The sequence below is a fragment of the Manis pentadactyla genome, chromosome 6, assembly GCF_030020395.1.
Source record: "Manis pentadactyla isolate mManPen7 chromosome 6, mManPen7.hap1, whole genome shotgun sequence".
In the NCBI taxonomy this organism is placed as follows: domain Eukaryota; kingdom Metazoa; phylum Chordata; class Mammalia; order Pholidota; family Manidae; genus Manis; species Manis pentadactyla.
In genome coordinates, this window is record NC_080024.1 from 98,164,687 (window position 1) to 98,182,235 (window position 17,549).

Here is a 17,549-nt window from a genome sequence, read left to right on the forward strand (position 1 = left end):
TATTTAGAATTTCTCATTGTCTAGAGTATTTGTACTTCCTGGAGACAATGTATCAGATCTTCCTGCAAAAGTCGAGGATAGTAAAGACTACTATTCCATCTTTAGGTTCTAGATTCTAAAACAACATTTCCCAACTTTCCTGCCAGATATAAACTTCATTGCAGATTTCTGTACTGAATGAATAAAAAGATAACAGACTCTGTCCCAACCAATGTGTATTAACCCACTCCGTCCTCACAACCCAGAAGTGAGAGGTCAAAGTATTTGCCCCAAATCACACAAGCATCAAACTGAAGAATCATCAAACCCAGGCTAACCCAAATGAGGCTTGCTTGTTATGCTCTCAAAGCCTAACACTTCTGTACCTACTGTGGCCCTTTAAGTTTCCAGTTAGCATTAGACTATAGGCCCGGGAAGTATAGTTCTTGCACATTTAAAAATCCACTGCATACAAAACGCCCTTAAAGGAGAATATCCTATGTACAGCTATGGGCAAGAGCAGGGCAGGCAGGGGAAGGCCTGGTTACACCCTTCACCTGGCTTTCCACACTTGCTCCAAGAGGAACACAAACTAGTTTTGTTTTCACCTAGATTCAACACCTTACAAGTGCTACCGTACATGAAAGAACCACTTGTAATACATCTAACAGGGTTTCCACACACAAACATTAAAGAGTAGCTTTTGTTACAAACAAAACAGAAGTATAGGGAGCTGTTGACTGAATCAAAAACTGACATAAAAACCTCAAAACAATGTTGAGCAAAGGAGCCAAATATAATCTGCTGTGCTCCCATTCGTATCCGATATGAAAGCAGGCAATCTGTGGTATCAGAAGGTAGAGGAGCCAGCAACACGTGACTGGGGAGGGGCACAAGGGGATTTATGCGATTCTAATCTCAATGACTGTACTCTCGGCCCCACGATTGGAGAGCAGCTGTTGGGGGGCACGCAGGCTGTGACACCTCCTGAGGTTGCTGTTCCTCTTTGCATCGCTAATGTACTTCATTCCCACTCCCATCTTTTTTCAAAACTACAGCATAATTGGAAAATTAAATTGCATACTAAGTGCTATCATGGAATGAGTATTTTATTCCTATCACGAATTTACTACATGGATTTATGTTTTTTGGTCACACCTTCTCTACAAAGCCTGAAGTGCCATGACTGCCACAAAGGGTTTGCTCTTTTGAGTATCAGCCCTCCTGGGTTTGTGTGTGCAAGTCATGAGTCCCTGACGGTCACAGTTAATGCCAACCAGCCAACAGTGTACGACAAGGTATTTGGCAAGTGTTCCCACAGCCATGACAGCTTACTGAAGGCCACTCTCCATGTTTAACTGGGCTTGAAAGCCCCAACTGGCAACTTGAAAAACAGCTCTTATATTGATTAAAATTTGAAATAAAGATAAAATAGGAAAGTAAATTCAGCATACAGTACCAGCATGTGGTAGCTCTGTCTGCTCCACTTTTTTAAGTGCAGAATAACGGGTTATCTCCTGCGTGCCTTCCAGGGTGAGTTATGAGAGCTAAATGTTACCAGGTTTGCCTCTAGACAAAATTTTAATTAGACACACAAGTGGGAGAAAACCACTTTTAATTGAAAAATAAAGCAATACATCTCAAATAAGACTCTGTTTAACAACATAAACATATTTATTTGTTGAGGTAAATAGCTTCCCTGTAAGTTATAGTGAAATTTACATATCAGAGTATCAATAGTTTTCCTCCTCCATCCTGACTCAACTATATGCACATTAAAAATTAGGTTGTCTCATATAATTTGTGGAAAATAAATATCAAGCAAATCAGAATGAACAGAACAGCAGCAGACTCACACTGAAAAGTGACTCGTGGTTACTATGGAAGAGGGGTTGGGGTGGAGGGGTGGGGGTGAGGAGGATAAAGGGGCACAAAAATTCCCAATCATTTATATACATTGGTCATGGGTATTGTAGTACAGCACGGAGAATACAGGCAGTGGTTCTACAATATCTCTCTATGCTGACAGAGAGTAACCACACTATGAGGGTTGAGGATTTAATAAAATGGATGACCGTTAAAGCACTGTCTTGTACACTTGAAACCAATATAAGATTCTATATCGATACTTGTTTTAAAAAAAATGAGGTTGTCTCACAAATTTGAAGTGTGAATCTGAAAACCTATCCCTATTACTAATCCTATGATGAAAGAGATATTTTAAACATTTCCATACTGAGTAATTTCCAGATAATAGCAAATACAGTCAATATTTTCCTTATGAGTTTATGTGAAAGACATACAAGGCTATTAATGATAGTTAACGAATCCAAAAAACTTCAAAACACAATTTCATCAAGATGATCTTTACTACCATTTCCCTTTAAAGAAGTTCTCGAATCTCAGACTGGTTTGACACTGGAAATATTAAACTTTGAAAGAATGTACCAAAGTTATTGCTTTAAACTGGAAAATGTATGGTCAAAAGTCTCTTTTTAAAGAGTTCATTAAAAGCTATTCTTACAATACAGTTCTGTAACTGCAGAGAAAACGTTCAAGCACATAGTGAACATCACCCTTCTGAATGACAGAACAAAGGCCTACGTTCACTAAGATGTATGGCTTTTTGGTGACTGTTACTACCTATAAAGTCATTACTGTTTGATTGAAAAAGGTTTTTACAAAACTCCACTTCCAAAATTAACATTTTTATTAAATCAAGTTAAAAAAATGTTCACTGTAGAAAAGTCAACAAGGATTTTAACAAAACCAAAATATACTTTTTATACAATATATGTATATATTAGCAGCAAACTACTTCCGAGATTTTCTTTAATGTTCTTTTAGTTTTTTTTTTTAAGAAAGCACAATGTACATTAGTATGGAATGTCACGATGCTAATCTACTCTTCAACTTCTGTTCTGTGGTTTGGGCCTTCTGGTACATGTTATTTTATGATTCTTATTAATGAATACTAAGAACAAACTCAGCTGTCACTAAAAAGTGGTGAAACAGAATGGCTGGTAGAATCTGTTTCACTGCTTCAGTCACGTGTTATCTCTGAGAATAACAAATGAGCACCATATAAATTGATTAATTGTGCATGTAAACTCAATTTTTAAAGTGTGATAGTAGCCAACTAGACCACTTAGCATTCAAATATTACTTTTTAAAAGTCTGGTGATATACAAAAATTTATTAAATCAGACAAATACTTCAATCCCATATTGCTTATCCATTTTAAACACTCACTAGGAAGTCTGCATATTATCTGACAAACTGCATGCATACGTGTGTACACACACATACTAAAGTGTCTGTGTATGTACATATACATCTTTAGCATTGCATAAATTTCTAAACTGAGATGAAGCCAAACCTCTTTTAAATATACATGTAGAATATAATATTACCAACTGAAAGTTCCTAATAAAAGCTTCATCTTAGCTAATCTGAAATACTGGTCATTGAAAATACTGGGGCCAAAGAGCTGAAATTCAGCTTACAATACTTGAGGCTTACGAATCAGTCAGCCAAACAAACAAGATTTGAAATTAACAACTGCTCACCAAAGAAATACATTTTTCTCTTGATATTTCCTTCTAAGATCAAAAAGGAAACATCTTTATAACGAGCTTTTACTTCTTAGTTATAATTATTAAAGAAATCTCACTAGTCTTCAAAAATACTGAACATTATATAAATATGATTTTCTTATAGTTGAATTCCACAGCTAGAATCTGTATTAAAAAAGCCTCCTTTTGCATTGTTTCCTTTAGCCCTTCAAGTTGCCATTCTGCACCTCTGACATCTGGCTCAGCTCTGTGAGACTTCACCCACACCATGAAGATCTGGTCCTGGGAGCCTCCCTGCACAGTAGCTGCAACAGGAGGAACTGCACCAAGGTCATCAGCAACACAAAATATACAATGTTACAAAGACAAAGTACAACAGGGAGTCCCTTTTCACCATGACATTAATGAAATATAATCCTTTTAATGCTTTTACAGATAGTCCTAGCTTATTTTTTAACTTATCAAGAGGATGAAATTTATAGATAGCCCACCTTTAATTTTCAATCAAAAATCTAAAACAAAACACTGAATTACTTTTATTAATATACACATCAAGTTATTCAGGTGACTTCAGGTAGCTTCCCCCAGAGATGGCACTCGGCAGGTACAAAGATGCAGAAAATTCTGCAGTCTTCAGATGTTTGCTTGAAAGGATTCTTCAACAGCAGTTTGATACTGGGTTTCCTCATCCAGCTGAAGATTCTAAAACAGTAACATCAACGTGTCAACTGAGAAAACACATTCCACTCTTCCACGCTTTTTCCTGATACATTACACATACTTGAAACAGTTTGTTTTATATATATACTACTCCTTTATATAAAAGATTTAAACACTTATTAAAAAATTAAGTTGTTTATTTACTTATGAATAATTGATAAAGAGGATCAGCACAGAATGAAGTATGAGGATTAATTACAGTGCCTTCTGATAAGTCATTCATTATAAGTACAGGTAAGGATAATCCACAATCATAAGAGATAAATTCTGTCATCTCCAGGAAAGAATGCTGAATGTCGGAAGGTAAATTTATTTTAAAGAAAATAAGCATCTATGGAATTAGGAGAGTTAAGTACAGCTTCTGAATCACCATGTGAAGCTAAAAACTATAGCTCAATCTTAGTTACACCACTATTAATTAACATGAAATATTCTATTTGATAACCTATGGGTCGATTTTAGGCCTTCCACTGACAATCTCAAGTAATTAAAGCTGCATATTCTCCTGTGGAAAGGTAAAACAATCTGACCATTACAGCCGACGTGGTTTGCAAAATGCGTTTTTGTTTTTCCAAGACACAATAACATTTCCAACAATGAGAATTTAAGAATAACATAAAATTACTTCATAAAAATTCTAAAATTATAAGCTTACACCTGAATTCTGCACACATTTGAATAGTTATTTTAAAACAGTAAAATTAAAAAAATGCAAGTTCCACAAAGTAAGACAACATTTATCAAGAATAATGTATCTCCAACACTGGAGAGCAGAGAAAATAATTATGTTCTTGCCTTTGTCAGAACTGCACATGCCTGTGCTAAATAACCCAAACTGGAAAGTGAGAGTGATTTTTGTCAGGATTCATCTCAAGCTGCATAAGGTTTTAATTCACTGACAGTGAATAAAGTGCAATTTCACAACTGATAAAACAAAAATCATCTAATTCTTTAAAATTATCATTACACATCTGGGAGGGGAAATTAGCCCTATGTTTTGTTTTGGGGATTCATTTTCATGTTATGTAACTTTCTTCATTAATTAAGGTGCTTCATTTTTAAAAGGAACATATCCCACATGCAATAAGAGAAATCTATTATAATGGGCTTAGCAAACAACTTAAACTACATGAGCAATACATCCTCCAACATTCGTTGTTCCAATTTTACTATTCCAGCAGGCACAGTTTTCCCTTAAATCTAGACAGTTTTCATACAAATCATTATTTTGTTAATCTGGGGGCTTTGCTCTTTCTCTAATTATCACCCTAGCAGAGGTGGACATAAATTCAGCTTTCACCACTTCTACAAACCAAATTCACCTATTATTATAAAAATAACAGAACTTGCTCTATAGCCACCAAGTATGGCACAACAGCTTGCCTCAAAACTCAAGTCTAGACGAAAAAGTTAATTTAACTTGAATATTTAAATGGTGTTTTCTTCATCTTGAAGAATTCACTTACCACAAATTCTCCATAGTCAAACTGATGTCTTTGATTTAGATGACTAACGAAATTTCTAGTAATCTGACTAGGATCTCCCCAAGGAAGAGACACACAAATAGGACATGTCTACAAGAAACAGAAATGTTTTAAATAAAAAATTATCAGAATAACCAGTTTAATTTTTAAGTTTTAATTTTAAATTTTAATTACTGTTTTAAGTTTTAATTATTGAAGATATTAAAATACAGGATTATGTTACCAAATACACTGACATGAAAAGCATTTCAAGGAGCCAAATTCCAAGGCTAGATCATTTCCTAACCATACTACCTTTAGATAGATTATACTAATCTAACACAAGAAAAGAGATTTAATACATTTCATTACTTAAATCTCCAATTGTACACAATTGTTTCAACAGAAACATCAAATCCAGCCTTTAAAAATACCAACTGTAATGATAGTTATGATGAACCTGTATGTAATCTCATTTGACCACACAACTGTGATATAATGATTAGCCTATTTTCATTTATAAGTGAAATTAAAGTGAAGTAACAATAAGTTGTTTCTTTAAGGTTTTAAATGAAGTACATATTAAAAAGTGAATGGATTAACACACTGAAATTAAATAAAATGGAACTTACAGTAATTGGACTGTAGCCAGAGTTTGTGCTATATTGAATATAATGCAGAAACAAAAAGTAGACAGTTTGTCTCCCTTACTATTAGGAGAGAGTTTAAGGGTATCATCAATAATTACTGAGGCATAGTCTTTCACAATTTTTTCTAGTACAGTCACTAAAAGGGTGTAGAAGTATCTCAATCCTTTATTTGTGTTTCCTTCTGTTTTTATTTCTGAAGAAAATATTTATAACGTATTGTTGAAAAGAAAGTATCTCCTCCAGCTCAGCTGCTCCTCCATCTGCTGTGAAACTCAGGTTCCAAAGGAGGAGTTGCAGGACCACTAACCCACTGTTGGATCCTGTCTGCCACTCTATCTCCCTTACTCAGGCAAAAAGCCTTCCCCACCTTCTTACATACCCTCAAAATGGCATCAAAAACAATGTATGACTCTTTTCCATCCTAGCTTTATGCATCATACACTAGATTTGGCAAGGATACAATTTAAAATATCTACTGACTTCACTCCTCCTTGACAGTGCTTCTACCCACAATGGATGATACCGACCAGATGCAGCCACCCACATCCCACAGGCCAGGAGACTGACAGGTCCCGCCAGTCAGGCCCGGCCATGTCTTGGGAAGGAGCCCTGACCTCACCTTCCATCATTTCACTCTTCTTCAACCTATCACCCTACATCACCTTCACAGTAAGCACCTTCTCTTTTGTACATGACTTGCTAGAATTTCAAATATCTCATTTTGCTTGACAGTCATCAATATTTGGTTGAAAAAGATCTCCCTTACAGATAATGTACCATCCAAAGGTAAATCAACTACCCTCCCCTTCTGTACACATGAAGTGAAATAAACGGAACAGCATACTTTAAGCAAGAAGGCTGTCATAAACATAGGTACTTACCACAGGAACTATCTGAAATAGGTGTTCACTGTTACAGTGGTCCAGTAAACGCTGTCTGGTGAAATTTGATTCTTGACACAAGGGGCACTTAAAGGTGGGCTGCCCAGAAGAACTATAAAATGATTTTAAATGACATACAGTTTAAAATCATAACATAAAAATTATGCTCTTGTAATTTCCTAAACAAATTACTCTAAGTCTCTCTTTTAAAAACTTAAAATTATTATTCAAAGATTCTCCCATTTTGAAAGAACTGTGTTTTAAATAAATGATCTATAATAACTGTTCCCAAACAATCTCAGTTTACAGTAAGCAGCCTAGCATCTCAGTAAATTTTTTCAAGGTGCCTCTAAAGCCTAAACAAAAACAAAAACAAATCCAGCTGTTTCATTAGACCCAAACAGCAAAGGCATTTATGTGAGGCCTACAGATGTCACTGTACATTCCTTGAAAAAAAAATTTTTTTTTTCAATTTAAACAAATTTATTTAAAACAACAAGACACTTGACTTGAAGGGAAAACCCTCTAGGATTCATTTATTTTAAAGTAATTTATCCCTACTTAGAGATATTGCCCTCCATGTAACAGCCACATACAAAAAGTTATAAAATTGTCCTTGGTTTTACAATGATTCAATTAAAAATATTAAAATGCTCCAACCGAACAAGGTATGGTCCCAGAGTGTCCCAGTTTGGAAATCCCATATCTAGAAACTTAAAACTTTTAAGAGACTTTCATCAATGTCATTATTTTGAATCCATCCCGGTATCTAGGAATCTAACATATAAAATTCACAGGAAAAGTAAAACACAAAAGAATTGATCATCAGAATGATCAACATTTCAAAACATTTTGAGGTTCATTCATCACTAGGTTTTAGTACCTCTGAATTTCGGAAAGGAACAGACAGTTCAATGCTGACAACTACCTAAATCATGCAAAGAAGGAGCCTGACCCCAGTGAAAGAGGAGAGCTAAACTCTTCTAATTTAATGTGATCCATAAAAGCAGCAACTGCATCATTTACTTCTAAACTGGCAGCATCTTGCATTATGTCTGATCATTTAACTGAGAAAAAAAAAATGTTTCATTTAAAAAATTATTATTACAAAGTGATTTTACTTGTTGAAGCAGCAGAATTTTCAAAGGCTTACCTTGTATTCTCTTCATAAGTTTCTGTGTTATCAGATGTGGATGTTTCACTCCTATTACTTAAGAAGCATGGGGGGGCAGTTAATACCTCAAGTAATAAAGTGCAATACAGATTCATGAACTTGAATTACTAATGTGACTAGTCTGAATTTGTTTTAAAAGCCTGAACTTCAAATAGTTTTGAACTATATGATAGCATTAGTTACTTTTCAAATAAATCATGCTGATTAGATCTTTATTCACATCCTTTAAAATTAACCTCCTCTGTTAGAAAGTGTGGCAATTACAGAAGTCTGCAGACTTATCTTAAGTCCACAGCATGATAGCATTTCCCCAGTTCCTTCTGACTTTCACATGAATAGACTCCTCTGTCTTTGCCTAGACTACGAAGTTTTTGAATGCTGGGGGAGAATCAAGATTTCATAAACTTTTTGACTTCTAACTATGATATAGCTTGAAGTTGTGGCCTCCAAAGTGAAGAAGGCTTAAGAAAATAATTGAACTTTCAGCCTCTTCAACAAATGGTGTTGGCAAAACTGGACAGCTACATGTAAGAGAATGAAACTGGATTATTGTCTAACTCCATACACACACAGGAAAAACTCAGAATGGACCAAAGACCTTAATGTAAGTCTGGAAACCATAAAACTTTTAGAAGAAAACATAAGCAAAAATCTCTTAAATACAAACATGAGCAACTTTTTCCTGAATGCATCTCCTTGGGCAAGGGAAACAAAAGCAAAAATGAACAAATGGGACTACACCAAACTAAAAAGCTTCTATACAACAAAGGACACCATCAGTAGAACAAAAAGGCATCCTACAGTATGGGAGAATATATTTGTAAATGACATACCCAACAAGGGGTTAGCATCCAAAATATATAAAGAACTCACATGCCTCAACACCCAAAAAGCAAATAACCCTATTAAAAAATGGGTGGAGGATATGAACAGACAATTCTCCAAAGAAGAAATTCACATGGCCAACAGGCACATGAAAAGATGCTCCACACATCGCTAATTATCAGGGAAATGCAAATTAAAACCACAATGAGATACCACCTCACACCAGTAAGGATGGCCAAAATCGAAAAGACTAGGAACAACAAATGCTGGTGAGGATGCGGAGAAAGGGGAACCCTCCTACACTGCTGGTGGGAATGTAAACTAGTTCAGCCATTGCGCAAAGCAATATGGAGGTTCCTCAAAAAACTCAAAATAGAAATACCATTTGACCCAGGAATTCCACTCTAAGGAATTTACCCAAAGAAAACAACTTCTCAGATTCAAAAAGACATACGCACTCCTATGTTTATTGCAGCACTATTTACAGTAGCCAAGATATGGAAGCAACCTAAGCGTCCATCAGGAGATGAATGGAAAAGAAAATGTGGTACATATACACAATGGAATACTATTCAACCATAGGAAGAAAACAAATCCTACCATTTGCAACAACATGGGATGGAGCTAGATGGTATTGTGCTAAGTGAAATAAGCCAGGTGGAGAAAGAAAAGTACCAAATGATTTCCCTCATGTGTGGAGTATAAAAATGAAGCAAAGTTGAAGGAACAAAACAGCAGCAGACTCACAGACTCCAAGAAGGGACTAGTGGTTACCAAAGGGGAAGGGTGGGGGAGGGCAAGTGGGGAGGGAGGGAGAAGATAATTGAGGGGTATTATGATTGGTACACGTGGTGTGGGGGGTTCACGGGGAAGACAGTGTAGCACAGAGAAGACAAGTAGTGACTCTGTGGCATCTTACTACACTGATGGACAGTGACTTCAACAGGGTATGGGGGGAACTTGATAATACAGGTGAATGTAGTACCACAATGTTTTTCATGTGAAACCTTCATAAAAGTGTATATCAATGATACCTAAAGAAAAAATAAAAAGAAAATAGTTGAACTTTCATTTTATTCCTATTTTTTCCAAAAATGAACTAGGCTTTCCACCATGTAACATACAGAACAATGAGATCTCTCACTGGGATCCCATGCCAGAGCATCATGTCCTACGGAGTATAGAGGGATCTTGAGGGACAAGTGGGCACTCCCAAAGGGTGCTGCTACTTATATGTCACAGAAGGTCATTAATGTGGTCACTTTCTAAAAACAAGGCCTTTCAACAGCAGAAATGTTAAATCAGAAATGAGACAGGTAGAATACAAAAAGGCTGTACGACAGTCTGTTCTTGTATCACAAAAGTTAGAAAACTGGTTATTTTTCCTTTATAAAAACTAGCAGTATTAAGCATCTATGTAACAGATACCCGAACTTTTTTTTTAATTTTCTTTGGTTTGCTTTTCATAATAAAGCTACAAAGAACAAGATGTATCTGGTTGAAAGACACTTTTCCAATGACAGTTCCCTTCGTGAATATAACGATGCACCTTTCCACACATACTCCATGCCAGGCAAACAGGCAAGCTTCCCTGCTTCCACATCCCAATAGGAGCCTATTATTTTGCACCTTTCTAGCAGGTATCAATCTGCCTCTTCAGGTAAAGGCAGCATTTTAACAATGTGGAGACTAAAAACTGCTTTTTAAAATAATCTCAAACTATGAAGAGTATATTTGTTAAATGGATATTATGATTTTGTTACCAGAAACATGTGTATAACCTCTTTTTAAATATTTCATATCTATACATTTAAACTCGGTAAATTAATCAGCTTTTTTAATCTTCCAAAGAAATATAATCATTGGATTTTGAATATGCCCTTCAAAAATACTTTAACAACTGCTGATTGGTTTATAAGAACTCTTACATCAACAAGGAAGATGAAAATCTCAAGAGCTCTTTTGATATTTAGTGAATCAGACTGAAAATTTTAGTCTCAATCGATACATACTTCTTCCATTTGGATCTACATTTTTTTGTGTGATACATACCTTGTTAAGCCAGGATAGTCAGTAAAACCAATTATCAAAGTAGAGTGAAATTAAATCCAAATCTTTGAATTACTCTATCACAGTGGTAAACTAAAATTTTTTTAAACTTTAGAAAGCATAATCAACAATGTTTCAGTAAAAGTATTAATAAAACTTTAAGAATAAAATATTATATACCATTAAGTAAAGCGAAACTTATTTTTATACCAACTATTTCATCTTTATCTCACCTAAATTGTGAATGTTTTATAATGTACATAAGCTATCAGTATTATAAAATACATGCCTAGTTTTTAAACAAGCATTCATATAGGGGAGTATATGCTCCACTTGGTTCACTGATGGGGTATGCAATCACAAACTGATCTAAAACATCTTAATATCAAAGTTAATGCCCTTTTCAAATGCCTTTTCCCTTTCATCTCCCATTACAATTCTGTTTTCCAAAGTTACTGGCATCACCATTCTAATCCTTTGTAGTCATCCTATATTCGGACTGGGCTATATTACTGGTAGCCTACTCATTTACTGCAGAAATGCAGGAAGCGGTTCAACAACAGAAAATCTATTACTATCTACCACATTATCAATTAAAAAATATATAATTTCAAACATAATATTCGTCATGTAAGTGTAGATTAGTGATACCAAAAACAAAGCCAAAAAAAAAAGGGCAGTTCCTGTGTGGTAACCTCCAACGAGTTCTACACAAGGGTATAAAGGGCATATAAAAGTGTAGGCAAAGGGTCTGTTTGTGTTTATACAGAGGATCAAAGCCTAATTGGGCTACCCCGAAAATGAACTAAGACACGATATGAAAGAGAACTTCCAACATCAGCACTCTCTGGAAGACTCATGCCAGAAGATGATCATCAAAAAACCCCAACAAAGATCCACGCACTGCTACAGCTGTAGATGCACTCATCCCACCAGCTCCTGGACTTGCCATGGGAATGAGGAAGGAGATATCTAAGCTGGCCTGTGCATACAGTAAAACAACAAATTTGACTGGATCTATACTGTTGGAACTCAACCAAGAATTTGGAGAAGTGCAAATTGTAGCGCTCCAAAGTCTTACAACTACAGACTATTTACTGTTAAAAGAACATATGGCATGTGAACAGTCCCCAGGAATGGGTTGTTTTAATTTGTCTGATTTCTCTCAGACTGTTCAAGTTCAGATGGACAATATCCACCATATCATAGATAAGTTTTCACAAATGCCTAAGGTGCCTAACTGGTTTTCTTGGTTTCACTGGAGATGGCTGGTAATTACAGATATGCTTTGGTTATGTAACTATACCCCTATTATGTTAATGTGTGTGCGCAATTTAAGTAGTAGCTTAAAACCTATACATGCTGAAGTTACTCTACAAGAAGATATGTCAAAGAAATAATCAATCTTCCCATGTTTTCTTCCGCCTGCTACTTCTATAGCTTTTCTTCTTCCTTCCTAATTACAACCCTTAAATAGAATTCGTGCCTCATATCAAATTTACCGAGTATCATAATTCTTCCAAGTGGTAAAGATACCTCAAGACAAATGCTGGGCATAGAAGCCACAGGGCATAAATATGCAAAGAAGTAAAAAGCTAACCTTTTCAAACAATAAGGCTTCCCTCTCACTTACCAACTTCACATTTCCCTGTATGGCCCCGGAAGATGACTGGTTAGCCAGAGACGGGTAAGATTCCTCAAGGGAGGAACAACCTAAGACAGGCACAGTCGCAGGGGGGCCATCAGGTGAGAAATTGGGGATCAACAGAGGTGAGGCTTAGAACCTCACCCCCCGTTCTGAGAGAAATCTTCTGCATACGTGGATGTTTTATTGCCCTTGTCTAGCTTGGATTAACACATAGTCTACAGGCACACACCTGATCATCTACATTTGCTCTCTTACAACACTAAACTATGTTTTCTACCTTTATCTTGTATCTACCTACCACTTCAGCATTTTATTAAAAATAATAATAATAAAGAGAGAAATGTGGTATCCACATATAAATCAAGTATAAAAACCAAATGAGTATTCATATTTGAACTGACTGTTTAGAGTTCATAATGCATGAGCAAAACCAAAAGTTTCTGTGATGACTGCCCTTGTACTGTTCACTATGTAACTTATTCACTATGTAAGAATTTGTTCTACATGTAAGAACTTGTTTGTTATGCCTCAGAAGATTGGAGACTGACGAAAATTAGGCTTGGGGTGGATTAATGATTGTGCATTGAGCATTGACTCCCCTATACAGAATTTTATTGTCGTTAACAACCATTTGATCAATAAATATGAGAGATGCCCTCACAAAAAAAAAAAAAAAAGGACAGACTTCCAATGGTAAAATAAATAAGTAACCGGGATGTAATGTATAGCATAAGGAATATAGTCAAGATATTGTAACAGCTTGGTAGGGTGATAGCTGGAACCTAGAATTATGTATATAAATGTTCTACCACTGTGTTGTACACTTGAAACTAATGTAATGTAATACTGTGCATCAACTACCCTTCAATAAAAAATAATTATTTTAAAAAAAAAATATATATATATATATATAATTTCATGTGATGCAAAAAACCATTCAATAATGGAAACAAAAACAAAAAAATCCTCTGAATCAGGGAATGGAACCAGATGTATATACTTTTTTAATCCATAAAAGATTTTGATTTGAGTAGGAACATTTAATGAGGAAATTTTAAATTCAGAGTAATGGCACCACAGAACAGATAAAAACTATCTTTATTAAAAAACCACAATAAACATACTTAAATAGTAAAAATTTTCATCCAAGCCATGGACATACAATGGCAAAATGACAGTCTCTTCGACAGATAGTGCTGGCAAAACTGGACAGCTACATGTAGGAAAATGAAACTGGACCATTGTCTAACCCCATACACAAAAGTAAATTCAAAATGGATCAAAGACCTGAATGTAAGTCATGAAACCATAAAACTCTTAGAAAAAAACAGGCAAAGACCTCTTAGACATAAACATGAGTGACCTCTTCTTGAACATATCTCCCCGGGCAAGGAAAACAACAGCAAAAATGAACAAGTGGGACTATATTAAGCTGAAAAGCTTCTGTACAGCAAAAGACACCATCAATGGAACAAAAAGGAACCCTACAGTATGGGAGAATATATTTGAAAATGACAGATCCAATAAAGGCTTGACGTCCAAAATATATAAAGAGCTCACCCACCTCAACAAACAAAAAACAAACAATCCACTTAAAAAATGGGCAGAGGAACTGAACAGACAGTTCTCCAAAAAAGAAATACAGATGGCCAACAGACACATGAAAAGATGTTCCACATCGCTAATTATCAGAGAAATGCAAATTAAAACTACAATGAGATATCACCTTACACCAGTAAGGATGGCTACCATCCAAAAGACAAACAACAACAAATGTTGGCGAGGCTGTGGAGAAAGGGGAACCCTCCTACACTGCTGGTGGGAATGTAAGTTAGTTCAGCTATTGTGGAAAGCAGTATGGAGGTTCCTCAAAATGCTCAAAATAAACTTACCATTTGACCCAGGAATTCCACTCCTAGGAATTTACCCTAAGAACGCAGCACTCAAGTTTGAGAAAGATAGATGCACCCCTATGTTTATCGCAGCACTATTTACAATAGCCAAGAATTGGAAGCAACCTAAGTGTCCATCAGTAGATGATTGGATGAAGAAAATGTGGTACATATACACAATGGAATATTACTCAGCCATAAGAAGAAAACAAATCCTACCATTTGCAGCAACATGGATGGAGCTAGAGGGTATTATGCTCAGTGAAATAAGCCAAGCGGAGAAAGAGAAATACCAAATGATTTCACGCATCTGTGGAGTATAAGAACAAAGGAAAAACTGAAGGAACAAAACAGCAGCAGAATCACAGAACTCAAGAATGGACTAACAGGTACCAAAGGGAAAGGGACTGGGGAGGATGGGTGGGTAGGGAGGGATAAGTGGGGGGGAGACGAAAGTAGGTATTTAGATTAGCATGCATAAAGGTGGGGGTGGGAGAAAGGGGAGGGCTGTACAACACAGAGAGGACAAGTAGTGATTCTAAGCATTTTGCTATGCTGACGGACAGTGACTGTAAAGGGGTTCACAGGGGGGACCTGGTATAGGGGAGAGCCTAGTAAACATAATATTCTTCATGTAATTGTAGATTAATGATAACAAAAAAAAAAAAAAAAAGAAAGGGGGATTACTCCCTGATAGAATAAAACTGTAAATCAACAATTAATGCATGCTTTAAATATCCTTAATTTTGATCATTTAAAGGGTGTCAGATGATCAGCTATGGAAGTACATTTTTCTGATAATATTCCTTTCTCTTAAAAAAAAAACACTTTCTGTGTGGTGACCTCCAATAAGTTCTTCACAATGGTATAAAGGGCATATCAAAGTGTGGGCAAAGGGTCTGTTTGTGTTTATACAGAGGATCAAAGCCCAATTTGGCTACCCAGAAAACGAAGTAAGATACAATATGAAGAAGAAGTTCCAACATCAACATACTCTGGAAGAGTCATTCCAGAAGATGATCATCAAAAAATGTCAACAAAGATCCTGCTGCTGTTGCAGTTGTAGCTGCATTCATCCCACTGGTTCCTGGAATTGCCATTGGAATGAAGGGCGAGATATCTAAGCTGGCCTGTGCATACAGTAAAATAACAAATTTGACTGGATCTATACTGTTGGAACTCAACCAAGAATTAGGAGAAGTGCAAGTTGCAGCACTCCAAAATTTTGAGACTACAGACTATCTACTGTTAAAAGAACATATGGGATGTGAACAGTTCCCAGGAATGTGTTGTTTTAAACTGTCTGATTTTTCTCAAACTATTCAAATTCAGTTAGACAATATCCATGGTATCATAGATAAGTTTTCACAAATGCTTAGAGTGCCTAACTGGTTTTCTTGGTTTCACTGGAGATGGCTGGTAATTGTAGGTCTGCTTTGGTTATGTAACTGTATTCTTATTATGTTAATGTGTGCACAATTTAATTAGTAGTTTAAAACCTATACATGCTTAAGTTACTCTACAAGAAGATATGTCAAAGAAATAATCAATCTTCCCATGTTTTCTTCCGCCTGCTACTTCTATAGCTTTTCTTCTTCCTTCCTAATTACAACCCTTAAATAGAATTCGTGCCTCATATCGAATTTACGGAGTATCATAATTCTTCCAAGTGTTAAAGATACCTCAAGACAAATGCTGGGCATAAAACCCACAGGGCATAAATCTGCAAAGAAGTAAAAAGCTAACCTTTTCAAACAATATGGCTTCTCTCTCACTTACCAACTTTACATTTCCCTGTATGGCCCCGGAAGATGACTGGTTAGCCAGAGACGGGTAAGATTCCTCAAGGGAGGAACAACCTAAGACAGGCACAGTCGCAGAGGGGCCATCAGGTGAGAAATTGGGGATCAACAGAGGTGAGGCTTAGAACCTCAGCCCCCGTTCTGAGAGAAATCTTCTGCATACATGGATGTTTTATTGCCCTTGTCTAGCTTGGATTAACACATAGTCTACAGGCACACACTTGATCATCTACATTTGCTCTCTTACAACACTAAACTCTGTTTTCTACCTTTATCTCGTATCTACCTACCACTTCAGCATTTTATTAAAAATAATAATAATAAAGAGAGAAATGTGGTATCCACATATAAATCAAGTTTAAAAATCAAATGAACATTCATATTTGAACTGACTGTTTATAGTTCATAATGCATGAACAAAACCGAAAGTTTCTGTGATGACTGCCCTTGTAATGTTCACCATGTAACTCATTCACTATGTAAGAATTTGTACTCCATGTAAGAACTTGTTCGTTATGCATCAGAAGATTGGAGACTGACGAAAATTAGGCTTGGGGTGGATTAATGATTGTGCATTGAGTATTGACCCCCCTATACAGAATTTTATTGTTAACTATTTGATCAATAAATATGAGAGATGCCCTCTCAAAAAAAAAAAAAAAATTTTTGATCCATTACTACTAAAATCAAGAAAAAGGTGCCTGCTATTTAATATTGTATAGTAACTTAGTTCATGCAAAAATATGAAATGAATCAGAGACAAAATTCTATTAAAAAATAATCATTTTCTCTTTTTGATAAATACATCTAAAAGAATCTACAGTAAATTTTTTACAATTATTAGAATAAATCAGCAATGCTGCTAAATACATTAACATAAAAAGCCATAAT

The 17,549-nt window shown here is 35.7% G+C and overlaps 1 protein-coding gene across 3 annotated transcripts in view; it reads right to left on the reverse strand.

Moving 5' to 3' along the window:
* Positions 1-1,577: 1,577 nt before the first annotated feature.
* The window catches only part of RNF138 (ring finger protein 138), a 42,289-nt gene continuing 26,317 nt past the window's right edge, over positions 1,578-17,549 (reverse strand). For 2 of the 3 annotated variants that reach the window (XM_057503981.1, XM_057503979.1), the window contains 4 exons: positions 8,422-8,478; positions 7,269-7,380; positions 5,741-5,848; positions 1,578-4,256 (listed from right to left, as the gene is read on the reverse strand). In XM_057503981.1, the coding sequence (XP_057359964.1) occupies positions 4,188-4,256; positions 5,741-5,848; positions 7,269-7,380; positions 8,422-8,478 (346 nt within the window). In that variant the 3' untranslated portion in view covers positions 1,578-4,187. The remainder of the gene's footprint in view (positions 4,257-5,740; positions 5,849-7,268; positions 7,381-8,421; positions 8,479-17,549) is intronic. The other variant, XM_057503980.1, reaches the window with a different exon arrangement.